This window comes from Oscarella lobularis, chromosome 8 (assembly GCF_947507565.1).
Source record: "Oscarella lobularis chromosome 8, ooOscLobu1.1, whole genome shotgun sequence".
Lineage (NCBI taxonomy): Eukaryota > Metazoa > Porifera > Homoscleromorpha > Homosclerophorida > Oscarellidae > Oscarella > Oscarella lobularis.
In genome coordinates this window covers 156,961-183,903 of record NC_089182.1, presented here as the reverse complement: position 1 = coordinate 183,903, position 26,943 = coordinate 156,961, and the positions used below count along the sequence as shown (strand labels likewise).

At 44.7% G+C, this 26,943-nt stretch overlaps 12 protein-coding genes and 3 long non-coding RNA genes across 15 annotated transcripts; 9 read left to right on the top strand and 6 right to left on the bottom strand.

The window, feature by feature from the left end:
* Nucleotides 1–28: 28 nt before the first annotated feature.
* On the top strand, nt 29–730 carry LOC136190071 (protein FAM136A-like). The gene is made up of 3 exons (XM_065978145.1): nt 29–140; nt 205–342; nt 392–730. Exons 1-3 carry the CDS (start codon nt 48–50, stop codon nt 590–592), a joined length of 432 nt encoding a protein of 143 aa, XP_065834217.1. The 5' UTR covers nt 29–47; the 3' UTR covers nt 593–730.
* Nucleotides 540–2,036, bottom strand: LOC136190070 (uncharacterized). Its single transcript, XM_065978143.1, has 7 exons — nt 1,945–2,036; nt 1,754–1,892; nt 1,578–1,699; nt 1,324–1,524; nt 1,140–1,269; nt 969–1,084; nt 540–916 (listed from the first exon to the last, which is right to left on the bottom strand). Exons 1-7 carry the CDS (start codon nt 1,993–1,995, stop codon nt 728–730), a joined length of 948 nt encoding a protein of 315 aa, XP_065834215.1. The 5' UTR covers nt 1,996–2,036; the 3' UTR covers nt 540–727.
* Nucleotides 1,566–2,823, top strand: LOC136190073 (uncharacterized). Its single transcript, XR_010670508.1, has 4 exons — nt 1,566–1,864; nt 1,928–2,098; nt 2,148–2,180; nt 2,238–2,823. It is a non-coding gene; the product is annotated as an uncharacterized lncRNA (long non-coding RNA).
* LOC136190072 (uncharacterized) lies at nt 2,725–3,036 on the bottom strand. The gene is made up of 2 exons (XR_010670507.1): nt 2,959–3,036; nt 2,725–2,910 (listed from the first exon to the last, which is right to left on the bottom strand). It is a non-coding gene; the product is annotated as an uncharacterized lncRNA (long non-coding RNA).
* Nucleotides 3,037–3,818: 782 nt separating this feature from the next.
* LOC136190021 (uncharacterized) lies at nt 3,819–4,462 on the top strand. The gene is made up of 4 exons (XR_010670498.1): nt 3,819–4,097; nt 4,166–4,206; nt 4,259–4,341; nt 4,417–4,462. It is a non-coding gene; the product is annotated as an uncharacterized lncRNA (long non-coding RNA).
* Nucleotides 4,463–4,483: 21 nt separating this feature from the next.
* Nucleotides 4,484–6,271, bottom strand: LOC136190019 (kelch-like protein 17). The gene has a single exon (XM_065978098.1). It carries the CDS (start codon nt 6,237–6,239, stop codon nt 4,497–4,499), a length of 1,743 nt encoding a protein of 580 aa, XP_065834170.1. The 5' UTR covers nt 6,240–6,271; the 3' UTR covers nt 4,484–4,496.
* A 35-nt stretch (nt 6,272–6,306) lies between these two features.
* Nucleotides 6,307–7,676, bottom strand: LOC136190020 (uncharacterized). The gene is made up of 6 exons (XM_065978099.1): nt 7,445–7,676; nt 7,281–7,387; nt 7,044–7,226; nt 6,854–6,992; nt 6,709–6,809; nt 6,307–6,650 (listed from the first exon to the last, which is right to left on the bottom strand). Exons 1-6 carry the CDS (start codon nt 7,626–7,628, stop codon nt 6,435–6,437), a joined length of 930 nt encoding a protein of 309 aa, XP_065834171.1. The 5' UTR covers nt 7,629–7,676; the 3' UTR covers nt 6,307–6,434.
* A 46-nt stretch (nt 7,677–7,722) lies between these two features.
* On the top strand, nt 7,723–10,478 carry LOC136189870 (flagellum-associated coiled-coil domain-containing protein 1-like). The gene is made up of 20 exons (XM_065977896.1): nt 7,723–7,921; nt 7,976–8,050; nt 8,104–8,233; nt 8,288–8,419; nt 8,485–8,534; nt 8,580–8,606; nt 8,656–8,749; nt 8,799–8,860; nt 8,908–8,968; nt 9,022–9,058; nt 9,109–9,161; nt 9,206–9,305; nt 9,352–9,455; nt 9,512–9,583; nt 9,636–9,725; nt 9,780–9,821; nt 9,876–9,943; nt 9,999–10,062; nt 10,115–10,150; nt 10,202–10,478. The coding sequence occupies exons 1-20, from the start codon at nt 7,764–7,766 to the stop codon at nt 10,439–10,441; spliced, it is 1,695 nt and encodes a 564-aa protein (XP_065833968.1). The 5' UTR covers nt 7,723–7,763; the 3' UTR covers nt 10,442–10,478.
* On the bottom strand, nt 10,443–11,299 carry LOC136189871 (vacuolar protein-sorting-associated protein 25-like). The gene is made up of 5 exons (XM_065977897.1): nt 11,225–11,299; nt 10,973–11,172; nt 10,836–10,924; nt 10,702–10,777; nt 10,443–10,652 (listed from the first exon to the last, which is right to left on the bottom strand). The coding sequence occupies exons 1-5, from the start codon at nt 11,269–11,271 to the stop codon at nt 10,528–10,530; spliced, it is 537 nt and encodes a 178-aa protein (XP_065833969.1). The 5' UTR covers nt 11,272–11,299; the 3' UTR covers nt 10,443–10,527.
* LOC136189869 (ubiquitin conjugation factor E4 A-like) lies at nt 11,291–15,762 on the top strand. Its single transcript, XM_065977895.1, has 25 exons — nt 11,291–11,377; nt 11,430–11,607; nt 11,660–11,833; nt 11,893–11,963; nt 12,008–12,105; nt 12,153–12,505; nt 12,555–12,656; nt 12,710–12,802; nt 12,859–13,171; nt 13,224–13,276; nt 13,327–13,416; nt 13,467–13,604; nt 13,655–13,725; nt 13,774–13,851; nt 13,903–14,020; nt 14,078–14,201; nt 14,255–14,340; nt 14,392–14,493; nt 14,545–14,625; nt 14,673–14,776; nt 14,831–14,924; nt 14,983–15,146; nt 15,194–15,296; nt 15,345–15,457; nt 15,512–15,762. The coding sequence occupies exons 1-25, from the start codon at nt 11,292–11,294 to the stop codon at nt 15,627–15,629; spliced, it is 3,105 nt and encodes a 1,034-aa protein (XP_065833967.1). The 5' UTR covers nt 11,291; the 3' UTR covers nt 15,630–15,762.
* A 1,028-nt stretch (nt 15,763–16,790) lies between these two features.
* LOC136190665 (NEDD8-activating enzyme E1 catalytic subunit-like) lies at nt 16,791–18,211 on the top strand. The gene has a single exon (XM_065978893.1). It carries the CDS (start codon nt 16,802–16,804, stop codon nt 18,140–18,142), a length of 1,341 nt encoding a protein of 446 aa, XP_065834965.1. The 5' UTR covers nt 16,791–16,801; the 3' UTR covers nt 18,143–18,211.
* Nucleotides 18,139–19,608, top strand: LOC136190684 (carbonyl reductase [NADPH] 1-like). The gene is made up of 10 exons (XM_065978920.1): nt 18,139–18,237; nt 18,288–18,369; nt 18,419–18,480; nt 18,532–18,651; nt 18,705–18,817; nt 18,872–18,997; nt 19,043–19,095; nt 19,149–19,243; nt 19,292–19,355; nt 19,403–19,608. The coding sequence occupies exons 1-10, from the start codon at nt 18,211–18,213 to the stop codon at nt 19,489–19,491; spliced, it is 831 nt and encodes a 276-aa protein (XP_065834992.1). The 5' UTR covers nt 18,139–18,210; the 3' UTR covers nt 19,492–19,608.
* A 29-nt stretch (nt 19,609–19,637) lies between these two features.
* Nucleotides 19,638–21,067, top strand: LOC136190683 (carbonyl reductase [NADPH] 1-like). Its single transcript, XM_065978918.1, has 10 exons — nt 19,638–19,782; nt 19,830–19,911; nt 19,962–20,023; nt 20,071–20,190; nt 20,246–20,358; nt 20,410–20,535; nt 20,587–20,639; nt 20,690–20,787; nt 20,834–20,897; nt 20,950–21,067. The coding sequence occupies exons 1-10, from the start codon at nt 19,756–19,758 to the stop codon at nt 21,036–21,038; spliced, it is 834 nt and encodes a 277-aa protein (XP_065834990.1). The 5' UTR covers nt 19,638–19,755; the 3' UTR covers nt 21,039–21,067.
* A 35-nt stretch (nt 21,068–21,102) lies between these two features.
* LOC136190688 (U11/U12 small nuclear ribonucleoprotein 25 kDa protein-like) lies at nt 21,103–21,820 on the top strand. The gene is made up of 4 exons (XM_065978926.1): nt 21,103–21,298; nt 21,346–21,451; nt 21,515–21,589; nt 21,644–21,820. The coding sequence occupies exons 1-4, from the start codon at nt 21,103–21,105 to the stop codon at nt 21,738–21,740; spliced, it is 474 nt and encodes a 157-aa protein (XP_065834998.1). The 3' UTR covers nt 21,741–21,820.
* A 528-nt stretch (nt 21,821–22,348) lies between these two features.
* LOC136190660 (1-phosphatidylinositol 4,5-bisphosphate phosphodiesterase eta-2-like) lies at nt 22,349–25,684 on the bottom strand. The gene is made up of 21 exons (XM_065978888.1): nt 25,528–25,684; nt 25,368–25,477; nt 25,250–25,319; nt 25,111–25,204; nt 24,945–25,062; nt 24,812–24,897; nt 24,639–24,759; nt 24,491–24,576; nt 24,361–24,443; nt 24,119–24,307; nt 23,959–24,057; nt 23,599–23,902; nt 23,434–23,541; nt 23,298–23,368; nt 23,194–23,244; nt 23,055–23,139; nt 22,864–23,010; nt 22,712–22,806; nt 22,602–22,655; nt 22,530–22,554; nt 22,349–22,478 (listed from the first exon to the last, which is right to left on the bottom strand). The coding sequence occupies exons 1-21, from the start codon at nt 25,588–25,590 to the stop codon at nt 22,459–22,461; spliced, it is 2,079 nt and encodes a 692-aa protein (XP_065834960.1). The 5' UTR covers nt 25,591–25,684; the 3' UTR covers nt 22,349–22,458.
* Nucleotides 25,685–26,943: the final 1,259 nt, after the last annotated feature.

Genomic DNA, 26,943 nt, shown 5'->3' with positions numbered 1-26,943 from the left:
ATTTGTAGCGCACGCTCTTTCTGCGCCACGTGCCTCCAAACGAAACGATGGACGTCGTAGAAGATAGTCAACAAAAGCTGTTGGCAGCAATGGATGACCAAACGAACGATGTCGAACGGTCCACGATCCGTCCTCTGATTGTAAGAATCGCGACGATCGTCCTCCTGCAAGCGCTAACGCCCGTCTGGACGTTATCTTCTCAAGAAAGCGGCCTACTTGTGCTGTGCAAAGTGCTGCGACTTGACGGGATCTCGCGAAGATATGGAACGATGCATCGAAGCGTGTTCGGCGCCCGTCGCCCAAGCCCAACAATACACGAACCAGCAAGCGCAAATGTTATTCGTACGAAGGCGTCATCTAGCCTCGCCATATGACGTCACGATATATGTAGGAGCGCTTTGAACGATGCGTGAAGACGTGCAGAGACGAAGCTCAAGATCGCCGTAGCGGCGACGGCGGCGGCGGAGGCAGCATCGACGCCGAAGAAAGAAATTGCATTCAGCTATGTGCTGGCAAGCAAATGAAAATGTTGCCCAATTTTTTCAACAACGTAAAGGATTACGCTCAGCAATTGCACCGTCACATGCCGTGAGAGACACGACTCTTAGGGTCATAGCGTAGAAAGGGCATCATTTCTTTCTTGGTATCTATGCATCCACACACTCACACACTCACACTTACACAACATCAATCAGAGTTTATGAGTCAAGGTGCAAGTAATGATTCTTCATTCTGTCGCCTCCTCAAATACCCACTGTGCGTCAGGGTTCATAGGAGCGTTTGTCAAATCCAATACCTCGGATTGATCCCTTTTCTTGACGCAGAGAAAGGTGAGTATGTATTTGTTCGACATCAGTACGATGGACATATCAGATAGTCTAAACAGCCTGAAGTAGGAGTAGTCAGTCTTGGGTCCCTAGAGCAATTGTCATGTAGCCTAAGTCTAACAGAGAAAAATCATGACTTACCGCAGATATTTTCTTGTTATCATCATCATCAATACACACGTTCAGAAAGCTACCTTCAAAATTATTGGCAGTCGATTCAAAGGTGTATAAGCCCCCATCTTCTTTGTGAATTTTGACTAAATGTTTTAATAATACAGCAGTCATGATCAAAAGTCATGCATGCACACTTACTCTTGACTCCTTCTAAGCTTTCAATAAGTTTTACAGTATCTTTGCATATAGCCAGATGGCAGAGTTCTAATCGTGACTGAACGGTAATTTTTTCATTAGCCCAAGACGTATCATTGTCCCCCGTTAGCGTCTGTATATATATAATACATAGTATTAATTAGGTGGTAGCATTATCGTATTGTACCCAAGTAAAATTGGAATGGGTGGGTTCAAAAAAGGGGTCGTCGCTCTTAGCACAACCTGGAAACCCGTCTTCCTTAATGGTTACGTAATATTTTGTTGTTGGATGTAGTCCTGTTGGATATTCCAAGTAAAGTCGAATCGTCTTTCTTTCGAAGGGTACAACTTCCGTTCGAAAACAACTTTCTACATCATCGTATGTATCCTACAATAACCGTAATGTACAAATCAGTAATCAGTGAATTGATCGTGAATTACGATGGGAATTGTTTCTAGTTTGCCCTCCTTGACACGGAGTACGAGACGTCCGCATTCTGAGCGATTTACGAGTCCTATGCCTTCACCGTCGCCAGCATCAGTAAACCATATAGCGTTTTTTACTGTATTCACGTACAAAAGACTCGCTTTAATTAAACTTTAATTAATTAACGGACTCTTTCTTTTCTCATCATCGCCAGATTTGCATTTGCATATTGCACAGACATTCTTCTCGTCGTCGACACAGAGCAAACCGTCCGGATAGGCATGTGGCCTGAATTCGACGAGTGAGCCCTGCGGAATATCGCTTACAGCCTAAATCAAGAGTTTTCATGCAATTTTTTTGTTAGACTAAAGAGTTCTCTACCTTGGCTGCTACCGACAGTGGTGTAACCTCGCAAACACCCTCTCCAGACATTTTTTTCCGTCTGACCTTTTACCCGGAAACGGAGTTATGCTTGCGCACCCCGGATCACGTATCATAGATATTAGTATCTATGCCTGCATCTCAAGCGGACGAGGTCAGAAAAAACGATTTAATTTCACCTCTGATAGCTTTATGTTTCTTAGTGGACGAGACACTGGATAAATGAACACAAAAAGGTACATACATACATACATACATCAGTTACTACTACCTAATAATGCCAATCAATCTAGAGTACTGCGACGCCACAAGAAGACGCCGTTCTTGGAGTGGAGGTCCATCGTTCCATTTCATAACTCGCAAATCCAACCAACTGAATCTGCGTACAACTTCGCATCGTCGGAAACGACGTCGATTTCGAACGGACTCAAATGCTCGAAGCCCGTCCATTCGCCAACTCTCGAATCAAACATATAAAAGACAGCCCTGGTGCTCATCCATGCCCATCGACTTTTCTCTTTTCCCTACTCTTGGTTTAGTTAGATTTTGTCTTCGCTGATGTTCTTACCAGCCCCGCTGCCTTTTCGAAGCCTCTAGGTCTCAAAACGAAAGCGCGGGCCTCGATTTCAGTTACGAGGCTAATACGAGCGATTGTCTTTGACGAATCGCGTGAAACGAACTTCCAATAATGCTTACCTTTGCCTCCTTAGTGATTCATTCGGTCAGAAAACCGTCTAGTTAGAGCGCAGGCTAAGCGAGAATCGAGTACAAGTACAAGTACGAACTGCAGACATTTTATTTTCACGTACATATGCACACGCGATTTTACACTACAATCATGCCAGAGTCTAATCTAACGTCTTTACTGTATTTTTCGATCCTTCCTTCTGTCTTTTCGTCATCCATCGTTCTTCCGGGTCTTCGAACGATCGTTTTTTCTTCTCTCTTCGTCCTTGAGCGCGCGACCTAGAAGAAAATACCTATTAGTTACTGTCAAATAATCGTTGTACGTACCTTTTTCCAATGCGTCCGTATTAGCGCAACCCAGGCTACACCACGTGGAGGTTCGGACGCTTCGTAACCCAGGGAAGTCTTCGCAGAGCGATGACTCCCTTCCAAAAAGTGAGGGCGAGTTGCGACCTCATAGGCCACCCCACCAGTACCCGCCTGGACGCTAGAAACGGCCCCTTATACCGAATCCCCGGCGCGCTGGTATCAAACCCTTCGGTATGTGGAAATGAGAAGAACCGGGGCTTGAGGAGTGGAGAGCGGCTGACCACAGTTTGTAGAAGTCGACAGGAAAGACGTGCAATGCCCAGATCGAATTCTCCTGAGCCAGATCATCCGCAATCTAATCGTGCCAGTTGGTGAGAAAAGTGCCGGCAACCAGACCGCTTGCGACACCCCCTCCGAGCCGTGCCCACTCTGCCTAACGCAGGCCGTGCTCGTTTGGCAACAATAAGACATGTAAGCGATCATTATGCTCAGTGCGTGAACCGAGGCCGAAGCCCCCCATCGCCCTGCTTAGAGGCTCCGGCACGGGATTAATCCGTGGGCCACGCTGATCCGACGATCCAGACTGCCTTTCGTCGAAGCTCCCGAGCCAGTCCGTCAAGGATGAGACGCAGATTGCTCCGCGCCGCACCCACCCTAAGCCGCAACTGAAGGAGAATCTGTGTGCGCTTTGCTTTTGAACGCCGTAAGCCCCACCCAGCGCTCTCATTGGTTCGTTGCGGTCACGTGGGTCTCATCTAGCGCTCTGGTTGGCTCATTCGATGAGGTGCGACTTTTTAGACTACGGATTACATCATGATCGTAGTCAGCATTTCTATTTTTGGCAGGAAATGATGCAAGATTTCACGCTTCAAGTTCAAGATGGCGTACAATGCCTCGTGGTCGCCGTCCTTCTTCTTCACGGTTTTATCTTACATTTCGCGTCGATTATCGCAGATCGCCTGTTGTCGAACGCCCGGACATCGAGGAACAAACACGTGATCCAAAGAAGAGCGAAGCGTCGCGTAGACGAAGAATCGACCGTTTTCGAAGTCGCCGATCACATCCGTCTCGTTTTTTGCAGTGATCTACAACTACGAAGCGCGAAGCGATCGAGAACTCACGCTCAAGTTCGGCGAAACCGTGCAGATGATCTATTGGTAACAGTGCGGCTTTGTGTTTCCCAAAGGGGGCCTCACTCAATTTTCTCTTTCTCTCTCTTTGTTAGGATGGTATCGCGGCTGGAGTTTGTCGAAGAAGGACGTTCTAGTGAAGTTTGACGCGTTTTGCGAATTTACGATCGTCATGGCAACCGATTTAGGCGATTTTTCCATCGTCTTTCATTCATTTGAAGCCGTGACCTTTTACCCGCGCCCCGGATCACGTATTGTAACAAGCGACGAGGTCAGAAAAAACGATTTAATCTCATTTTCCTCACCCAAAGGGTGATGCTTGCTCTGATAGCTTTATTTTTCTTAGTGGACGAGACACTGGATAAATGAACACAAAAACGTACATACATACATCAGTTAGTGTACTACCTAATAATGCCAATCAGTCTAGAGTACTGCGACGCCACAAGAAGAACGCAGTTCTTGGAGTGAAGGTCCATCATTCCATTTCATAACTCGCAAATCCAACCAACAGAATCTCCGACAATGATCATAGAAGTCGTCGTCTCCCGTCGCACTTCCGGTGACCGCGTACAACTTCGCATCGTCGGAAACGACGTCGATTTCGAACGGACTCAAATGCTCGGGAACGCCAAATCCCGTCCATTTGCCGACTCTCGAATCGAACATCTCGACGTCGCGCTTGGACACGCGATAGAGACATCGTCCATTGACAACCGTAAAGCCGTTCCAATAGCTGCACGAAAATCGCTCGTCTTCGCTCCAGCGTCCCAACGCGGGATCGTAAGCGTGCACGCAATGAGCCTTCGCCCATCCAAAGAGCTCATCGCGCGGATCGCGTTGGAGCTTCAGTCTTTGATCAATATCATAATCCCTATTGCGAAATATGTCAATCGTTGCCTTTGTTTCCGAAAAAACGAGGATTTGTTCGTCGAGCAATAGGGAGCCAGTTACGCATACACCGTCACGGGAGCAATTGGGAATTGGCTCGATTTCCCGCCACGTCTTGGCAACGGAATCATAGCGCTCAGACATTCCGCAATCCTCTCCATAAGAACCGAATGCGTATATGGATCCGCGGTGTGCAACATAGGCGTTACCGCGTCTAGCTCGAATCATTGCCGGAACGTCGTTTATCCAACGACGTTCGCCAGTATCGTATCTCTCGACGAATTTCGTTGTATTACGGAACAACGATATGCCTCCCAAAACGTATACGCTCTCGTCGAGATTTACGACTCCCATGAAGTGGCGGCTGATGTTCGGTGGCGGAAGATCTTCCCACGTGTCTGTCGTCGGGGAATAGCACTCAGCACTGCGTAGAAATGTTCTAGGACCGGACGGCGGGAAAGATCCGGATATAGCTAGAATACGGGATATTTTTCCCGTGCGAATAGCCGTCGACGACTTTTTCTCACATTTCTTTATGAAATGACGGCCGGAATCGTTTTCCCATCGTTGCAAGGTCTCGTAGTCGGCTTCGGAGAGAAAACGAAAGCGAGACGATTTGCATAGGCGTTTCAATGCGTCGGCGCGAGACGAGTCGTGACTAATCCATTTTTCTATTATCGATATCACTTCCGATTCCGAGTCGACGGCTAAATTGTCCGAAGCCAATATTTCGGCAAGGACGTTATCCGGGAGATTTGAAAATTCCGCGTCATCAATCATCTCGATCAAGTTGAATGCAGCGAAACGATTCGAAATCGTTTTCAGCTTTTCGCGGTCGTACTGATCCGCGATTTTCGCCCAAAAAAGGCAATTCGTCTTATTGACGCGTTTGGTGATTGTCTCTTCGCAAAATTCGACGACGTCGAATAATTGAAATCGATGTGCAGCCGAGAAAATTGCTTCGACGTTCGAATGATCGATTTGAATTTTTCCCGTGTAGCAAAAGTCGACGAGGGACTCGAGGGCCCCCGGTTCGACGTCGGGAAGACGGACGATCGATTCGTGACTTTCCCGCATGCCGCTTGTGAACATTGCTTGGAAATAAGGGCTTGCGATCGCGAGGACGAGTCGATGGGCTGGAATGCGGACTAATTCATCAGCGCACGGCAAAAGAACGACGTCGCAGAGCGTTTCCGAAGAGCGAAATGAGTTCAAGGTCGAAAAACACGTCTTCCTGTGTTTTTTGGACTTGTTTAGTTCGTTGGGCGCGTCGGACATGGTGAACCACGTGTAGAATCTCGCACATGCGTAAAAACCACTTTGGGCCTTCGGCGGCGAGAGAACGTCGAAAGGACACACTGTATAACGCCACGGTAAGCTCGTACATACAAACGCGCGCACACAAGTTATCAAGCAGTTCAGCGACGAAAAAAAGACAATCTACTAAGAGTTCCAAGTTCGTGCAATTTCTACTCATTTCTTTTCCTTCCGAAACAGCCACTTCCCGCCACAGTTCACAGGATCGTGAGTCAGTATCAATTCAGCGCCTCGCCGCTTCGAATCGACGACGGCGAGAAAGTCGAATTTGTGTTCGTTTGACATCACTGCGTATGACTCGAACTTGCTGGCTGATACTGATTCATGAGGTACTGTAAACAGTCTGAAATAGGAATGGGCAGTCTCGGGACCCTATAGAGTTAATTATTAATAATTAGTCTACCAATAATAAATTTGAAGTTGCTTTTACTGCAAATATTTTCTCGCCGCGCACGGTGAGAAATTGGCCTGGAAATGCGAGCGATTCAAACGCGTATAAGCCGGACTTTTTTTCATGTATGAAAATGTCATCTGCGTCGGAAATCAATAATTAGTATATATGGTCTTGCTCCTACCCTTGACGTCATCGTCGCGGCCTTTGCATTTGAGAAGCGTTGTAGTGTGTTTCAGTATAGCCAGATTGTAGCATAGCGATTGTGATATGACGGTAATGTTACCACTATGATATGTGGTATTTGACTCCAAGTATAGACTCTGTATAAAAATGCATCGCTTAGCCGAGACTCTAGAGAAGATTGAATATACCCAAGTAAAGATTGAATAGAGGGGGTCAAAGTCTTTCTGGCTGCTGTCATCTTTATCTGGGAGCCCTTTGTCGTTAATAGAAACATAAGAGAACGGTTTGTATTCCGATTTAAGTCGAATTCCATTCGTTCTAGAAAAGTCACTTTCCGCTCGAAACCATACGTCATCGTTAATAGAATCAACCTGTCGTAGAAATAATTTTAATTAATTTAAAGTCGTCATGATGGCAATTTGAACCGTTTTTAGTTCGCCGTTCTTGAGTTCGAGATATTCTGTTGTTAAACAATTGAAGAGTCCAATGACAACATTGGCACCTGGGCTGGGAGCAACCCACCATCTAGAGTCTATACGTACACTGAGAGGTAATACTAGGAATGGACAGAAGGACGATTTTTTGTTACTTTTGTCGTCATGTATCCCTTTACCAGAAACCTGATGGAGGCTGTCACCGCATAGCCGTCCGGTTGGATAGGCAACTGGTTGCAATTGAATTATAGAATCCAGCGGAATAGAAAAGCGCGGCCCAGCAATAGACTCAAACGCTGTACCCTTGTAGGACGACAAAACCGAACGAGCGTCTTCCATTTTCCGTTTGACCTTACTGAGCCAATAGACTTTCTAAGGTCAATTTACGAGTTCAAGGACTTCCGGGTTCGATTAGCGCGCGCTCCCGTAAGCCGATACGCTGTTTTTGTTGTCCCCAACGTACACTTTGTCTCGATGAGTTTGCATGGGCATCAGGCGTGGACAAACGAGCACGACGACAATATCAGCCGTTCGAATCGACTTGCACCGGTCGCCTCCGGAGAATCGATTCGATCGTCGATAAACGTCGTTCGAACGCTATCAGGCGAGAAGAAATTGCACGAGAGACCTCGGTGAGCTGAATCGCGGAATCGATGGCGATATAAATCGTCGATTTCGTTCTCTAGAAGTGCACCGTCCGTTCCGAATGCTGCATCGAGAAAATCGGAGCTGGGGACGAGCAGAAATGACGTTTCCGTGGGGTATTCAGCTATTTTTCGCGAATAATATCTTTTTATGTGTCCTAATTATTAAGAAAATCATTTGAGACGTATTCGAAACGAGTCGATTTTGGCTCTTCTTCTCGTCGACGTCGATCGACTATTCAATCTCGTTTCAATTTTCGTCCTTCCTCGCAACGAGCCAAATCGTCGTTGACTGCTAAAGTGCTGCTTCCAGTAGGGGGGGAGGTCCCTTGGCTTTACTATTTTATTTTCTAGTTTCGAGATCAGCCTAGTGGCGGGGATACTCAGTCTTATACTCTGACAAGAAGCAATACTAAAATATCAATGAAAATTTTTACAAATAAATTTTTTCCTGACGGTCGAGCTGACTTTGATTCAAAATTTGACGTAGGGATGAGAATTCGTTTTTATTTAATTAATTAACTAATTAACTACGGTATTGTTCTTTCTAGTCAACGAAATCTTTGATAGCCTCTTCTGGGGAAATGATGTCATTGCAGAGGTGAGTGCATTCAATTGATTGATTATATTTAATTATTGTTATTAGAGCGTTGAGAAATTCTCAAGAGGAGAGGTATCGTTTTTTCAATGAGGCAATACCCGGAAATAGATTATTTCTTTAGAGATAAAATTGAAGCGAAGGCTCAAGAAGATATGGCCACTTTAGCTATATCATTTAGCCAAGAAAAAGACGAGCTCAAGGCAGAATTCAAAAAGGTAGCTACACGACTTTACCCGTGAGAATTGACGTCATCGTTTGATTTAGGAGAGACGAAAATTGGAGGAGACATTGGCTCGAGCCGAGAGAGATCATTTGACCGAATTAAAGTAAGCGCACTTCTATAAAAGACCACTTATAGTCACTCTGTTTCTAGATGTATTAAGGAAGAGCAAGACGAAGCAATAGAGGCGATTAAAGAAGCTCATCGCAATGAGGTGCTTATAGAGAAACGTGGGTTTCTATGGAAATTAACGATTTTTTTCTCTAGATGAGTGATAAAACGCTTGAGTCAGCTCGTGTGCAAGGTGATTTTTACTTGCAAGATATTTTTTCTTGGAATGAATCTGTTGTTTAGCTCGTCTCAGTGGAGAAATTTCCTATTTGAAAGAGGCTTTTGATACGTTTAAAGTCGGTTGAATGTATCGATTTCACGTTTTTGACTATTTGCCTAGGTTAATATTACTGAAACTCTCGAGAAAAAGTGGGCAAAGAAAGAGCGAGAAATGGCGTCCGCGCACCAAGAAGAACTCAATAGAACTAAGACAGAAGCAGGTGTGGAACTGATGGGATTCTCCCCAATCCAATCACCTGCCTTTAGATTTGAAATTGGAGAGAGAAAAGGGGGCGTTGAGAGCGTCAATGAAGATAGAGCACGAAGACGAAATTGCTCAGTTGAAAGCAAGCCATCAAGAGCGAATAACGGTGATTCTCTTTTAGTAGCGATTCCTAGAGGGGTGGGGGATATCTTTTCTTTCTAGGAGTTGGAAGAAAATTGTAAAGAAGTCGTTGTTATTGAACAGAAATTGGAAAAGGCGTCGACTGAAGTCGCGGTGGAGTTGCTCATACGTCACGTGTGATTCTCCAGCGAATTATTTTTCGTAGACTTTACGGGTTCAAAACGAGGAGATGAAGGCGATTCTCAGCGAACAAAAGGAGAAGATTCGACGCTTGGAATCCGAATTAAAAGAAGCTGTAGCTACTTGATTTTCTACCCACGAATTAATGAAATAAATGAACGTTCTCTAGAAAACCCAGCTTGCTGAATATGAGTCGAATTTTGATAGCAAGGTTTGCTAGAGAAATTGTTAATTTTTTTAAAGTATTTGTTGCTTGGATTTATAGGTTACTCAATTCGATATGAAATATCAGGAACGTATTCACGTTCTAATGAAGGAGAATAGTGAACTAAGGTAGGCACCTACGGAATCACAACGACACCTCATTCGCTCTAACGTTACATTGAAGGCAGAAGTATATATCCAAGTGCGAGGATTATTTTCATTTAGAAGTGCACAGGGATCAATTACAAGTAAGAACTCTATAGCATGTTTCTTCGCTGTTTTAATGAGGGTGACCGTAAGAAAATGGAAGTGAAGAGAATAGAAGAGAAAATGCAGGCAAGCCCTAAATCATTAATCTTTTTTTTTAATCAATAAATTCGTATCCAGTCACTGGTTGAATCCCAAATGAAGTCCTTCTCCGAAGTCAGCCTAGCTACTGGCCAGTCATCCGGCCTTCTTTCAACTCACTCCCTAACTGAAAACGGAGATCAGACGGCGTCAGGGCGACCTGCAAGTGCTCCCTTTCCCACTCCGGCGACTGCGCATTGTCCAGTCGCTGTGACAACGCGTAGACCCAAGACGTGCGCCGCCGCGAAAAGAACGAAAGTCCCCGACGTCTTCAGATAGATGCATCACACTCAATTTTTATTTGAAATTTATATAAGTATGACAGATTAATGAGATATGCAGAGGAGGGGAAAAAGTCGATGCTTTCAGAAAAACTTGACTCCAGCGTCCGAACCGTCGCTGGCCGATCCGGAAATGATTTCAGCTTTTCCTTGTTTTTCCAAAAGTTTCAATGCACGGTGTAAAACGTTCAAATCAATACCATGAAATTCTTTAATTAAAAATCGAATTTAGAGCAGATGAAACAGTAATTAAATTACCTTGTGACGTCGTATCATCGCCCGACTGCAATTCAAAGACAGTGCAGATTGTGTTATTTAATCCGCCGTCACACACCTCAGAGGAAAAATCAATAATTAGATAATTATTTACAAATCAGGTATTCTTGAAAAACCCATTTGTGTATGATGTTAGCCCATTCGTCGATTGTTCTCCACAGGACGAGACACTGGGCCTTTTGCTTGTCCATCCACTCCAAATTTCCTAACGTACGTTAGACGGACGATGTCTATAAATTTCATAAATTTCTACCTCGATTTTTCAGGGTTTCGAGTACGAGGAGAATCGCTTCTTCCGATAATCTCCGATTTATTTTTTTGTTGTTAAAAAGTGGGCTCGCGCTCGCTTCTTTGAGATCGAGCTTGAAAAGCTTGTTGCTCCTATGATAGGAGAGAACTAAGTTGCACCAGCCGTCGATTTGCTTCTCTCGCGTGTCCACGTTCGGTTGAAGACTGTGCGAAACAAATAAGGGTTCAATTGAAGCTGTCAGCTCTGCGTACGTACGTATAGAAGGGAGGAAAGTCGTACTGCCAGGGCCACTTGAAGGCCATCTTAGCGCGCTTTAGACGCAATGAATGACGACGAGAATCCTTTCTCTCTTTTTTCGCAGTCTCCGACGGACTGCTTCGAGTTCACCAAAGACCTAATCGATTCGGAGTAAGAGGAGTCGACGAACGTCATCGTAGGAAGCCGAAACGCCGCGTTTTAGGCTCAGAGATCGACGTCAAGTCGAAAACGAAGTCTACGAACGCATATTCGGCTTCACTCTCGGAGGAAAAGAGGACGAGAATCCCCTTCTCTCCCCGAAACCCCGATTTCGCCGTTTGCACGTGAGAATAACAGCCGAAAACAAATCGCAGTTTCTAACAAGCGAAAACATCGAAGACGTATTAGAATAGACTAGACCACTGGTGAAAAATTCAAAAAAAAAAATCTTAGGCTCTTTTGGAAAGACTTCTGTTTACTGATCCCAAAGACCACGTGTTTGAGAGCGATATTCGTGGGAAAAAGAGGGCTAGAGACTCGGATTCGTCATGTATTACTGAAAAGTCGCCTATAAAATATTTATCGTCATGTTACGATCGAGCTGAGGGGGAAATCAATCGCTGGAAGGTGAGACAAAAAAGCGACACCGAAAAAATTCTCATCTTGATTTTTTAATTAATTAATAGAATCATTCGGAGTTTTGGAGAGCGTCGATTGTAGCTAGAAAGTGCCAAGAAATCATTGCTACATATACAGGGTTAGAGTTTATCTATATATTCAATAATTAATGAGGTTAATTAGCACGTGCGTATTGGCTCCGGAGTTGATCCGCGAAAACGTGGTTTACCACGTGGACTTCGTCGATTTGTTTTTCTCGACGTTTGAGACAAATCCTTTGGGTATTCTAATCCAATACATATTACCTAAAATGACTACTTCTTCATAGACTTTCCTTCGACGTCATTCTTTGACGAAGTCTTCAAACAGAACAAGGATTCAATAGGAAAACTCGTCGCTCCTCTCCTCACCAAACTCGTGCAGCAGACCAAAGAACTGAGCCTTCAAACGTACCCCAAAATGCGCGTCTACGCGCTCGCTCTTCACTGCCTATCCAAAGAAGTTTCCACGGCGAAAATATTGTCTATGAGCAATCAATGGTTCCCGTTTGTTGTCGAAACTTTTAACATGGCTGGACAGCGTCTTTCTGGTCCGAACGTGAACGGAAAATCATATGAGGTGCGGACGTTTTTGGGTCGTCTTCTCAGTGCCACGTGCATTCCGGAAGCGTTTACTCAATCGGTTGGTTAAGTGATTAAGTGAGCGGGTTTTTGCTATTTTTCTTTCCCAGGCGTTTTTTCATAATCCTTCGGAGCAGAGTCTGGCCTATATGGAAGCAACTCAGGATACGCTTAGACAACAAATGGCTACTCTTACATCTATTGCCTATAAGGTAGAAAAGAGATACTATGTATATATATATCACGTGTTATTAATAATTTATAGATTTTTCACAATTTTTTAAAACATTCTGAAACGAGGCTTATCACTTTGAAATGGTTGTCTAATTGCTTGAGAGACAACGCAAGCAAAAATCAGGTATAGAGTCCACTTGCGCTCTCAGTCTTATTTTATTGATTTTATTACTTTTGAAGTTGATGAGTGATGTGCAGAGGGTTTTTGCTCAATTTAATGCGAGTGACGGATTCTTTCTGAATTTGTCTTCGCTTGTCGTTAAACTCGCTCGCCCATTTGCCAATTCCACGTCGTCGAAATTGTTTCAAGTCGATCCGAAATACTGTTCGTGTCCCTTGAGCGTTCACGGAGTCGTTCACATCAATGGATTGGCAGAGGAGACGAAGCTCTCGGCTCAGCCTGATAATCCTCTCTCTTCTGTCGTCGTCAATCAAACCGATATTTCTCTTTCGACGCAGATATTTTTCCTCGCGCATCGCGCACTGCACTTGGGTAGAGAGAAATAATTAAATGATTGCGAGGGTTTTGAGATTGAGTTTTCAAGGAATCTTTCCCGTTTTTTCAAAGTATAAGCAGTTGATGCGATCACTATCGCAGGTATAGAGAGAATCATCTATATGGGGATTGAGAAAGACGTCTTTTTCTAGCTTCAACGTCTCTACCAAGAATCAGGCGGTTTTCACGGAGAACTCGCCGAACAATTTGAATTCGCAATGACACGTCAGATCTCATACAAAGTAGCGACCATGGAGAAACTTACGATCAAATATCGAAGTCTTTTCTTTAGACTCAACTTCTTAGTCCGGACTTGGTTCGTGAAATTTTGTTGTTCTACTCAGCGACGTGTCGCTGGTTGGTTCACACGGCAACGAATGATGCGTTGGCAGTAGAAGAAACTCCGGTTACTGTACCACCTCCACGAAAGGTAAATATTGTCTTTTTATTGATTGATTGATTTCCAATTGATTATTTTAGGCTAGTCGACTTCTGTTTCACGTACCCGAATTCATTCTAGATTCCGTTGCTGATTTTGTCATATTTGTGAGGTATGTGACAGCTAAGCGTGCCGTCATTTAGCTAAAGATATCCTATAGGCAATTTAGCGAAGCGTCTCTCGAAGAGAATGGGGAGGCCTTGCGCGACATTCTAAGATGCATTATTACTTTCATGGGGTGGGTCACAATGTAGGAGAGATAGACTAGGCTAGAGATCTGTTTTCTCAGGAGCGATCAGCTCGTGAAAAATCCTCATTTGCGAGCGCATCTTGCTGAAACGTTGACTCACCTGCTACCTGTAATTAAAACTCCCAGCGTACAGCAACAAACCAGCTCTATTTCTACAGTAATAGTATAGATTTTTCGCACAGCACATGCTTTTTAATTTGGGATATTTGTTTAGGAGCAGAGACGTCGTTTGTTTGAGGAGCACTCCTTCGCTCATAAATTTCTCGGTCGCTCTTTGCTTCACGTTTTTGTGGACATTGAATTCACCGGTAGCGCGTCGGAATTTGAACAGAAATTTAGTAGGAATGAATTCCCGCGCGAATTGACGTTTTTAACGTGACCTCCCAATTAGGCTATCGTTACCCGATGTATAACATTCTAGAACACATTGTGAAAATTCCTCGCTATCATGCGAGTCTCTTGGAGTTAGCTGATGAGGTGAGCCTCTAGATCTCATTCTGTTCCTTTTTTTTCTAATATTTTTATAAGGCCGTTGAGCAGCATTCCTTGGTTTCAACTACTCCAATATTTTTGAAATTTGTCAATATGTTGTTGAATGATGGCATTTTTCTGCTTGATGAAGCTCTGCAGGTATTGCCTAATTAAAATATTAAAAGCGCCTCAGAGTGTCTCTTGTCAAAGTACTTGGCCAAAGTGAAAGAGGGAGAAGAGGAAAAACAGAGGGGAGAGTGGGATAGTCTGTCTGAAGACGACAAAGAAGAGGTAAAACAAGCATTAGTCCGCCTCAAAACGATACATATATAACATAGCGCGAAACGAGTCACACTTTTAACGAACGAATGGCTCGATCTCACAACTTCTTGGCTAATGAAACAGTCCTTGCCTTGCACTACATCACGGAGTTTATAAAGCGGTAAAAATTGGCGCGCGAATTTGTTTGTCTGCAGAACGACGTTTGATATTTCAGACCGTTTGTTCTTCCATCGATGGTTGATCGAGTCGTCGCCATGCTCAACTATTTTCTGGTTCAGCTTGTTGGTCCCAAGATGGGAGCCCTTAAAGTAGGATCTTAATTAATTAAAAAAGGGATGGTAGCTTCTAGGCATTTTTTTCTATAAGGTCAGTGATTTTGACAAGTTCTTTTTTAAACCGCGCGACCTCGTGATACAAATCGTCGAAATTTATTTACACTTTGCTGAGGAAGACGACTTTTGCGCCGCTATTCCGAGAGACGGACGCTCGTTTAGTCCACAACTCTTTTTCCAAGCAAGACGTGTATTGAAGTAAGAAATTTTTATATGGAATCCGTATTTATTTTCTGTTTTGATAGTAAAATTGAGAGGGGCGATTTAGCTATTGATCTCACTCGCTTAGAAGATCGTCTTCAAGCGTTTCTCGACCTTCAAAAAGAAAGGGATCAGGCCGAGCAAAATGTACAGCCAAAAACCCTATGAACTTCTTTTTGAATTCATCTCCATTAGGCTCCGGATGAATTCAAGGACCCGGTTACAGACGAAATCATGCTTGATCCAGTCAAATTACCGTCTTCGGGAAACATCGTGGACAGGTCAACAATAGAAAGACATCTTCTCAGGTAAAAAGGGAAAGCCACGTGTTTGAGGTATATGTGTACCCCCCACTGTTACAGCGATAGTACTGATCCCTTCAATCGATCGCCTCTTACTATTGACATGGTCGTTCCCCAGTCTGAATTGAAAGCGCAGATACGGGAGTGGTCTGATAGAGTTGGAATTAAATTGAACTAGTGGCGCTGACGACAATTTTTCTCGTCAATGCCTAAAGGACGTATAGTTTATAGAGACAAGTCGCGTTGTGAGCTGAATTGAATTCCTTGTTGTTTGTCTGCATCCTCTAATATGATTTTGACGGTTCTTCGTACTGAAGCGCCATCATGATGGCGTCATCACGTGGTTCAACCGCGAACGAATATGATTGGTCAAGGTATGTTAAGTGTGCAAGATATATTAAAAATTTTATTACAAGCAAAGCAAAACTGCGATTCCGTTGTCTTTTCTTCTCAGGGTCTACAAGGGCGTCGTGTTCAGTTTGTTCTTCATCAAAGAGAATTACGCGGTTTCGCTTACCGGTCACGTGAAGATAGGATGTCCGACAAACCACCAAACACTTTGATGACAGCTGTCGACGTCTTCGTCTCTGGTGTCAAGTAAAAGATCCTAAAAAAAGATAGCGACGAAAACGTGCTCGTTCTGTATTGTACACTTAGCTTTTTAGGCCTCCATACGGACGGTGGGCTCACACCGCTGGAGAGGCCGCAAAGAATGGAGCCAGTGTCGAAGGGGTCGCTCACCCATGAGCAGCATGAGCCCATGAGCCGATCATAGCATAGGGAAGATGGCCCTAAAACTAGACCGGACCCTGACGACAGTCGTAGCCCTGCCGCAGAGGAGCTGTCGCACCCGCCGCGATCAGAATGACAGTCGTGTAGTCGGCGTGGAGATGAAGAGCCGGCCGACGCCGCCAACCCCCCGTGTTGTACAAGCTACAGGTGGTGTAGCTAGTAGAGCGGGACGACTGGATGCGCACCGATGACGCAGCCCCTACAGGGATTAGAACCGCGCGCGCAGAAGCGGCGGCGACCTGCAATCACTGCGCCATCGTTGTCCCAGGGAGCGACGTTGTGGGCGACGACTTGTTGCTCTCATTCCACGACTAACCGACTGTACTGCATCCGGAGCGACGACGAGGTTACGCAAAGAATTGTGTGCGCCGTGCACGACTATATGTACGAGGAGGTCGAGTTCTGATTGGCTCGGAATGCCAGCTGCAAATTGGTGTGAAATTTCGCGGTTCGACGCGTGACCGTAAAAGGTAAAGATTGTCGCTCGCGTGACGCACGTGCTCGCTTTCTGACGACCTGACGTCGCGCGCAACTGTGCGGCGCATGCGTCTAGCAAAGATGGCGGAGCGACGAGAGAAAATCGACGAAAATGCCTCGAAATGGCGCGACGTCCAACGCCTACTGACTCGCAGCGGCCCCTACAGCCATCCGGACTTCGAAGCGAGTCCCGACACGATAGATTTCCTGCAGGAAACGTGCCGAATCCTCGTAATCGGCGCAGGCGGTCTCGGTTGCGAGCTCCTCAAAGATCTCGCCCTCGCCGGCTTCGGCCACTTGGACGTAATCGACATGGACACAATCGACGTCTCAAATCTCAATCGCCAATTCCTCTTCCGTCGATCGGACGTCGGAAAAGCAAAAGCCGTCGTCGCAGCGTCATTCATCGAAAAACGCGTCCCAACGACGAAAGTGACGGCGCATTTTGCAAAAATCCAGGACTTCGGCGCCGATTTCTACCGCCAATTCCACATAATCGTCTGCGGTCTCGACGCAATCGTTCCACGAAGATGGATCAATGGAATGTTAATCAGTCTCCTACGTTACGATGCCGTAACGAATGACGTCGATCCGGCGTCGATTATTCCGCTTGTCGACGGCGGAACGGAGGGCTTTAAGGGCAACGCGCGACTCATACTTCCCGGCATGACGGCGTGCGTCGATTGCACGCTGGATCTTTATCCGCCTCAGGTCACTTATCCTCTTTGCACGATCGCTCACACGCCTCGCTTACCGGAACATTGTATCGAGTATGCGAGGATACTTTTGTGGCCTCAGGAGGGGCCCTTTGGGGCTGACGTCACTATAGATGGAGATGATCCTGAGCACGTTAATTGGATTTATTCCAAGGCTCTTTCACGGGCTAAGGAGTATCGGATATCCGGGGTCACCTATAGGTTAACTCAGGGTGTTATTAAGAATATTATTCCTGCTGTTGCGTCGACGAATGCCGTTATTGCGTCGATTTGCGCCAATGAGGTTTTCAAGATTGCGACGAGCTGTTGTCTACCGTTGAATAATTACGTCATGTTTAATGACACGTGTGGCGTTTATACGCATGCGTTTGAAGTGGAGCGGAAGGACGATTGTCTCGCTTGTAGCGTTCGTCCGCAACCGCTTTCGTTTCACGAGACGTCGACCCTGCAAGACGTCGTCGATTATTTGACGGGAAATGTCGCCTATCAGATGAAAGCGCCGTCTCTGACGACCGTCGTGAAGGGGAAGAATAAGACGCTCTATATGCAGACTGTGGAGCACATTGAGAAGGCGACGAGGTCCAATTTGAAGGCTACGTTGAAGGAATTGGAGTTGGACGATGGGCAGGAAATTGTCGTTGCTGATTCGACGAATCCGAAGGCGTTGATTTTCGTGTTGAACTATGTAACTGATATGAAGTATTGAATGATCCGTTTAGCACCCCCGGGGTATTTTGTGTATACGGGTTCGTATCGCGTCTTTTCTTCTCCAATATGAGCAGCCAGAGCAGAGTGGCAATAGTAGGACTCTATCCGTTCTCTCTCTAGCATGATTAAAAGGTTCGATTTAGGTTACGGGCGCGAACAGAGGCATTGGCTACGCGATTGTCAAAGCCCTCGCTTCGGCGTTCGACGGAGACGTTCTCCTCACAGGCAAGACATCGAGAAGAGATATTTGCAATAAATGAGACCGTTTTTACAGCTAGGAATAGCAAACTCGGCGAGGAGGCGGCAGGCGAGCTCAATGCAAGCGGACTCAAACAGGTACGTATAAGTCATGATCACGTGAGGGACTCAAACTGATGTCTTGTCTAGATAAAATTCCATCAGTTGGACGTCACCGACGAGTCGAGCATTGAATTGCTTCGAAAACACGTTGAATCTCACTACGGTGGCGTTGATATTCTAGTTAATAATGCTGGTGTTTTTTACAAGGTTATTTAGACGGAACTCACTTTTATAAATTTAGTGATTTGTTTATTATGTAGAGAGCGTCAACTGTTCCTTTTCCAGAGCAAGTTCGAGAAACGGTCAAGCTGAATTTTACTGCTGCTCTGAATCTAACTAAAGCCTTGATGCCTTTGCTTCGTTCACACTCTCGGTTTGATCACGTGTTTGCTGCAAGTTTTTCTGTTGAGAAAATGTCTTCTTTTAGAGTTGTGAATGTTAGTTCTCAGCTTGGAAAATTAGGAAAACTGAAGAGCGATGATCTGAAGGCTAAATTTGCGTCTGACTCTTTGCAAGAAAGTGAACTCGTAGACTTGATGAATCAGTTTGTGAAGTGAGTCGTTTCCAAGTTTGCTAGGTTACTTAATTTGATACTTAGAGACGTGGAAGCTGGGGTACACGTTGAAAGAGGTTGGCCTCCAGAGTTATCCGGTTAGAGAAGTGTTTGTTTTTGTGAAATAACTGAATCCTATATCTTTTTCTAGCATACTCTACCACCAAAATTGGTCTAAATGCATTGACAAAAATTTTGGCAAAAGATGCAGTTCTTAGTGGAAAAGAAGATATTCTTATTAATTCGGTGAGTCGTTTAATTAAAAATAAGAGCTATTTTTAGGATATCTTTTAGTGCTGTCCTGGTTGGGTGAGAACTGAAATGGGCGGACCCACTGCTACCAAATCACCAGAAGAAGGTGCAGTCTAATGAGTGCTCTTTGCACTAGGAGAATTATTTTTGCAGGGGCTGAAACTCCTGTGTATTTGGCTACGCTTCCGCAAGGAAGCCCAGCTGGAAAATTCTTCTTCAATAAGGCAATAATTGATTTTTGATTGTTAGCGCACGTTGCTTTCGTCAAGGACACGAGCTAAGGTCGCGTTTTTCTTGTTCGGTCGTCGTGCATGTCTAGTTCTTTGCACGACGAAGCCAAAAAGATATTTCAAAGCAAACTAGGCGAAATCATTGAGGGACTCGGGTATTTATTTATTATCAGTATACAGGTCTTTATCGCGTCTTGGCTCCGCCAAATACTAGCGTGCGCTACTTAATTAAGCCATACTACGGATAAACCCTGTATATCCCTCCAAGCTCCGTAAATGAGCAGCCAGAGCAGAGTGGCAATAGTAAGAGGCATCCTCTCTCTAGCGCGATACAAAAAAGTTGAATCTAGATCACAGGCGCTAACAGAGGCATTGGCTACGCGATTGTCAAAGCCCTCGCTTCTGCGTTCGACGGAGACGTTCTCCTTACAGGTAAGACGTCGATAAGAGATATTTGCAATAAAATAAAATTGTTCATACAGCTAGGAATAGCAAACTCGGCGAGAAAGCCGCAGGCGAGCTCAATGCAAGCGGACTCAAACAGGTCAGTTGTATGATTGTCACACGGACTCAAACTGATGTCTCATCTAGATAAAATTCTATCAATTGGACGTGACAGACGAGTCGAGCATTGAATTGCTTCGAAAACACGTTGTATCTTACTACGGTGGCGTCGATGTTCTAGTTAATAATGCTGGAGTTTTGTACAAGGTTATTTATTAGACGGAACTCGCTTATAAATATATTTATTGATTTGTTTATGTAGACGGCCTCAACTGTTCCTCTTCCAGAGCAAGCTCGGGAAACGGTCAAGGTGAATTTTACTGCTGTTCTGAATCTAACCAAAGCCTTGATGCCTTTCCTTCGTTCACACTCTCGGTTTGCTCGAGTGTTTTTCAGTCTCTAGAAAAGACGTCTTCTTTCCTTTAGAGTTGTGAATGTTAGTTCTCAGCTCGGAAAATTGGGAAAACTGAAGAGCACTGTTCTGAAGGCAAAATTTGCGTCTGACTCTTTGCAAGAAAGCGAACTCGTAGACTTGATGAATCAGTTTGTAAAGTGAGTTGTTTCAAAGTTTGTCAAGTCACATAATTAATTTGATGCACTTAGGGACGTGGAAGCTGGGGTACATATTGAAAGAGGTTGGCCTCCAGAGTCATCCGGTTAGAGAAGTATTTTGTTTTTATAAATAGCTGTATTCTGTCTGTCTTAGCATACTATACCACCAAAATTGGTCTAAATGCGTTGACAAAAATTTTGGCAAAAGATGCGGCGGCTCTTAGTGGAAAAGAAGATATTCTTATTAATACAGTGAGTCGTCGTCTAATTACAAGAATATTTTCAGATTTTGTTCTAGTGCTGTCCTGGTTGGGTGAAAACTGAAATGAGTGGACCCGGTGCTACCAAATCACCAGATGAAGGTAAAGTCTAAATTAATGAGTGCTCTTTACACTAAGAAAATTATTTTTGCAGGTGCTGAAACTCCTGTGTATTTGGCTACGCTTCCGCAAGGAAGCCCGGCTGGAAAGTTTTTTTACAATAAGTCAATAATTGATTTTTGATTTGTTAGCGCACGTTTGCTTTCGTCACGGACACGTTTGTCGTTTTCTCGTTCGGTTGTCGTGCATGTCCAGTCTTCCTATTCGACACGACGAGGCTAAAAAGACGTTTCAAAGCAAACTAGGCGAAATCGTTGAGGAGGATCCCTATTTGGGAGACCTACCGAAAGACGTGACTCTAGACGAAGCGAAAGGCTTTGTCGCCTTATCAAGCGGTCAGGCATTGGCAGTAACGCTCGTAAAATACGACGGGGAGGAGATTCGTAAGTGCAAATAGGAGAAAATTCCGTTTTTCACCGTTGTCTTGCAGCTATAGTCGTTTCTCATGGAGCTACGGTGCGTACACTGAAGAAAGTCATTCGACAGACAGTAGCATTGAAATCGGAAAGAGCTGGGGACAGGCGACGAATATCGTGGTAAGCAACGCACTCCCACATCCCTCCCCTAGAGAGAATAGACTAGGCAATCGGATTCCTCAGGAAATACGTATGGAAAACGTACTGGCTCTATTATAATAACCAAAAGCTAACAGACGACAATGCGAGAATAAATCAGTAGGTGCAAACGAACGAGACTGTAGCAACAGACTAACGTCTCGCATGAATTAGATACGGTATGCATGACCAATGCAAGCTGGGCTTCGTAAAAAGACTCAGAAAGGAAGACAAGCCCAAAAGATTGAGACACCCGCCAGCAAAACAGTAGAAGAATCGTTATGTGTCATTTGGACATGTTTATTGTATAAATTTCACCTAAGGGCAACTAACAGAGTTTCTCTACGGTTTCTCTTCCGTTGCCGTGGCAATCGGCATTTTGACCCAACCGCGCGTTCTCAGATAGCGCACTATAAGCGGTGTAGCTCCCGCTGTAATTGCCAAGCGAACGGGTGCAAAGACCTTATGAAAGGCATAAGCAACGGCAAACGTGCCGGCACCGGCAGCAATAGCCGATTTCTGCTCGAAACCCATCTTCGTTAGCAGCGCTTGAACGTCGATACCCCTTCGATAATCATTATGCGTTTATTTGTTGTGTAAAGTGTTTCGTTGAGGCGCGTACCGAGAGACGAGTAGGTAGGAGAGCCCCAGCGATGTTAGAGATATTGTTGTGTGGAAAACGATGACCGTTGAGCCGTAATCGCGCACGAGAACTTTGAGGCGATCTTTCGTTGAGAGTTTCGTCGCTTTTTGACGCTCCGGCTCGCTCGTAGACTTTTCGTTCGTCGTGGCGATCATTCGAGGAACGATTGCACGGGCGTGCGACCACGGTACGCCGCCTAAACGAGCGATTCCCGAGCGAAAAAGACAAGACGACATTGCAGTTAGCGCGCGTTAACGACATTCTCCTAAACACACACTACAAACAAAAGTACGGACACTGTTGCGACACCAGTCGCGATACACTGTCAATTGAAATGACCTCTATCCTAATTGACCTGTCCATTTTCTGAAAATTGATTAATTAATTAATTACAATTATTTTCAACATTGGTCTAACCTGTTTCTTCATTGACTGATGCTTGCTAATAGACCAGATAAATGATTAGTCTAATCATAGGCGGTTTCGTACCTTTTTTCCGGCCCAAAGCGTTTTCAAGAAACTGCCCACGTGTCCGAGTCGTTTCTGAACGTAACCCGTTAGAAATGATATCGCTATAGAGACCTGAGTGCATTTTTTACTGGGGCTTTGCTCGGATCAAACGTTGCCGTGCCGATATGAACGAATATGGTAGCCAGATCAGTTCCTTCGCCTTCCAAGTTAATGTGACGATAGCCTAAGTAATAAATTAATTAGGATATTGAGTTTTGGTTCTGTTGGTTAGACTAGGGACCGTGGAGTAGACTTTTCACGGGAAACGTTGCCTGGCCAATGTAGTCGTCACTTACGACGTCTTTGTCCATGACAACGAATCGGATAATGGCCAATTCCGGCATGATAATGTTGAATAGGAAGGTTTCGTTCCAAACCGGATTGAAACCTGAAAGAGAAAAGAGAGCTAAATAATTTTAATTTTTCACTGACCATTGTCCTCTATGAATTTGGTTTTCTCTTCGGCGCAATCCGCTGGAAGCCCCAGTATTTCAACCTTGACGTAGGGATCGATTATCTACAGTAGAAAAAATAGAATAAATGATTAATCATCCTTCGTTCTTTCCCTGACTTCGCCTTTTTCAACCCCTTTCGGTTTGGGCAATTGTTGACCACTGATAACCTGCATGAAACCCCAGTTCAGCCTTTAATACTTGTCTATAATAAGGACACTACTTTGATTGCGAGCAGAATAGGCGACACTTGTGGTAGAGTCGTTTTAGTGTGCGGGTCAAACCCAGTCGATTCTTTCAGTATAAATCAAAATTATTTATTTATTTATTTATTAAAGATCCGAGTGAAAAATTCTAACCGATTCGCTGGGTTTTCGGTTTCAGAAAGTAGCCACAATTCCCGTTCGCTTTAAATAGAGCCTGATTGACGTGCAAATTCTTATCGTTGTTTTGAAAATTGAGAGCAACTTAAGAATTAAATAATTAGTAAATGAGAGACGTCGGAAAAAAAGTTTGATTTGTACCCAATTGACATCCGCTGTTCCACATTTCAACCGGGTTGTAATTACCGGAAAAAATGCGATATCCGGCTGGGTAAATTCGGCTCAAATGACAAACGTTGTGCCGAACGAATTGGCGAGCAAACTCCGGCTTGACGCAATGCTGGGCTTTTTTCTCGGCAAACGAGCACATTTCGTAATAATTCAAAGTGGCACTTTCCTTGAAACCGCGAAATCGCGTCGATTTCGTGTAGACGACAAGTTGCGATAAGTCGCGATGCAATTTGTGTTTCTTCGGCGTTTCTTCGATAGCGAAAGGCTCCGATTCCTTAGCGAAAAAGCTTCGTTATATGATACAGTGTACGTACATATATGAAGACTGACCCCTTCGTCTCTCGACGACTCTCTCGAAAGAGTTCTCGATATTCTACCTTGGACGATTTTCGCTGTCTTGCGAAACGTCGCAGGGAGAGTATGCGAGATCTATATAATAGAGCCCGTGCAGTCATTCTTATATAGCCAGACGTTCTAAACACGCTTATACCCTCCCCATGGTTTGGCGAAACTGTCCCCGACGACTGGGGGCCTTTCGCTGCTCGTCTCCGCCGTTGCCTGGCAGCACAGGCGTCGCAGTCTCTTTGGTATCTTCTTCGCCGTCTTGCTCCTCTTCATTGCCCTCGTCTTCGTCCGATACCCATCCGTCTATCATTTCCTCGTTGTCGAGTTTCTTGTTCTGGTAAATGGCGCGCTTTTTGCGCGATTTACATTGAGTTTAGTAGCGATTACTTTGATTAGGATTTTTCCTTGTAATTTTTTCGGTGACGGAAGCGATTTAAGGGTCGGATCGCGTTTGCTGTCGAGTAGATGGCCTAGAAATCTCTATCCACAGCGAAACGCTAACGGTTGATTAATTAACCTTTAAATACTTGACGCATTTGCTTGGCCATGACGCTCTGCTGCTCAACACTGCAATGATTTTCAATTGACAGAATAACCGGGTATCTTTTAATAAGAGAAATAAATAAATAAATAGATAAAAATCTTCTTTATATTTTTTCGTATACGGGCTGACGACGAATGCGTATTTTTCAATCGCCTGAATGACGTCCCAGAATTTGACTTTTGACGTCAGAGTGTATCCGTGATATATCATGGGCTCTCCCTCTGGACCGTCCCAGCAATCCACTATACGAGGTATAAGAGATAAAACGCAGTAGTAGCAAAGATGCGATCGTACACTCGATACACTTGCAGCCCATTTTTAAAACTTTGACGTACATATCGACGCTCGATTTTGACTGCAATTGATCTCCAGTCAAATACCTAAACCACACACGTGACTACCCTTTAATTTAAAAATTAAATCGTACGTGTTGTGAGACGAATTGATGAAGTAGTGAGAGAGAGGCTGAGTCATGTCTTGGTGCACTTGATTATGCTCTGGATTGAAGACCTGTCCTTCAGGGCCAAGTAGTAGCTGGGTAAAGCCTAGACAGAGAATTCTCCTAAGAGTGCTAAGACATTGGAGTCTTTTACCGTCAACTCCGAGCCACTTTTCTTTCTTCCCTGTAGACGTTGGCTCGTGTTTCTTAATAAGTTGTTTGCACAGGTCAGTAGTGACACGCTGCATCTAAAGAAACAGTAATTGGAAGCTATATCTATATCTAATCGTTGCCTTTTGTTCGGTCTCGAGAAACGTCACGAGATCTTTAGCAGTCAAACGTTCTTCCCCACTCGAACTGTATCTAAGATCCACAGTTGATCTCGTTTCTAATTTTTTAAATATATACTACCTCATCATCAAGTAATAGATTTCATCTCGCGTTGAAACGGCTTTGTAGAAGTCTCTAAACTCGCCTAAGTCAAGAGTGCCCTCTTCTCCAGTGCAATTTGTATCGCTCTCCTAAAACATGTATATCCCCCCCTTGACGTACTGAAATCGTACTCTCTTACAACAAAAATTTGTTTGACGTGCTTCAACGATAGTCCCATGTTTAATTTTTGCACGAGTCCCATGACTTCTTCGAAACTCAACGAACCGTCTCCGTTTACATCGGCTGCTTCGTACGTCTCCTTGAGCCACGTAAGACACCCCAAGGAGTTAGGATAACAAACGCTAATAAATCGATGAATTATTTAAGAGGAAGAGGATATTGATCTCGTGCGAGCTGCATCGCTTCAACCTTTGTACTTTCTAAAATTGAGGTTTGTTTGAATTTCTCGCCGTCGGCGCTTTTCTGACTCACTTGACGCGTTTTTTATGACGTGTCTTAGGCCAATGATCCACTGGCTTGCTTTCAATTCCGTCGGTGCGACGAGATTGAGTTGATCGTGATTCGCTCCATAGACAATAGACAGACATTGATCGGCGCCGTAGATACCTTGAAAGGAGCGGAAAACGTCGCTTTGATGGCCTTCTCTCACTTCCGTAATATTCCTTATTGGGACTGCGCCAAAACAGATGGTGTGCACTCTGACTAAAAGGTTTTTGTTTGTCTTTCCTATACTTCTAGATTTATCGACTGATTTGGATGACGGTTCCCAGCGAATTCGTTGTCCTTCGAAGTCGAGGATGTACAAGCGCTTGTATTCTTCGCGCAGTCCGAGCTTGCCCTGGCGAAGTTTCACCATTTCCGTGCCATCGCGCATCAGATCGAGGCATTCTTGCACTGGGGAAAAGAAGAGAAACTTGAATAAGGCGAGTTTTGCATCGCTTCCATTCGTCTGTCACTCGATCGCTAGCATTCATTGGGTCAATATTGTAGCTTCCTCATCGGTAAATAGAGCAGACTGTCCCGTGTCTCTTTTCTCTGTTATTGCATGCCTGGGGCCCGCCGCGCGTGGATTATACCCGCGAGGCGAGGTTCCATCGCTTCCTGAACGAAGGGGAACATGCGGCATGCTGACTTGAAACGTGAACTTTCTTTAAGTTTGGAAGCACGTACGCGAAAAAAATTGATGGTCACAGTCACGTACGAGTGATATAGTAGAGTGTTGTCGTGCCTCTTGGCACTGGCAGCTTCTTTGTTTTTATGTACCTCATCTTCAGCATTTATTCTTCTGCTCTCACCGATCTTATATCTCGGTGCCGTATAGCAGTTTCATGTTGCAGTCACGGTTTTTGTAAGGATTCAATAGGATGCTCGTGGGTTCATTCCTAACGTACGTTTTGCAAGTATCGAACTAGCTTCCTTACCGTTTGGGCAGGTAAGTTTCTTCTTTCGTAGTCGAGCGGCCATATGCGCTCCGCGGGGGGAAACGTGTACTGAGGAAAGATTAGCGTACGCTAAGCTGCATAGTTTTCCATCCGTTTTCCATAGGTATGGTTTTTGCGCGACAGACGCCTGTGGGCAAGCGCGAGGAATGCAG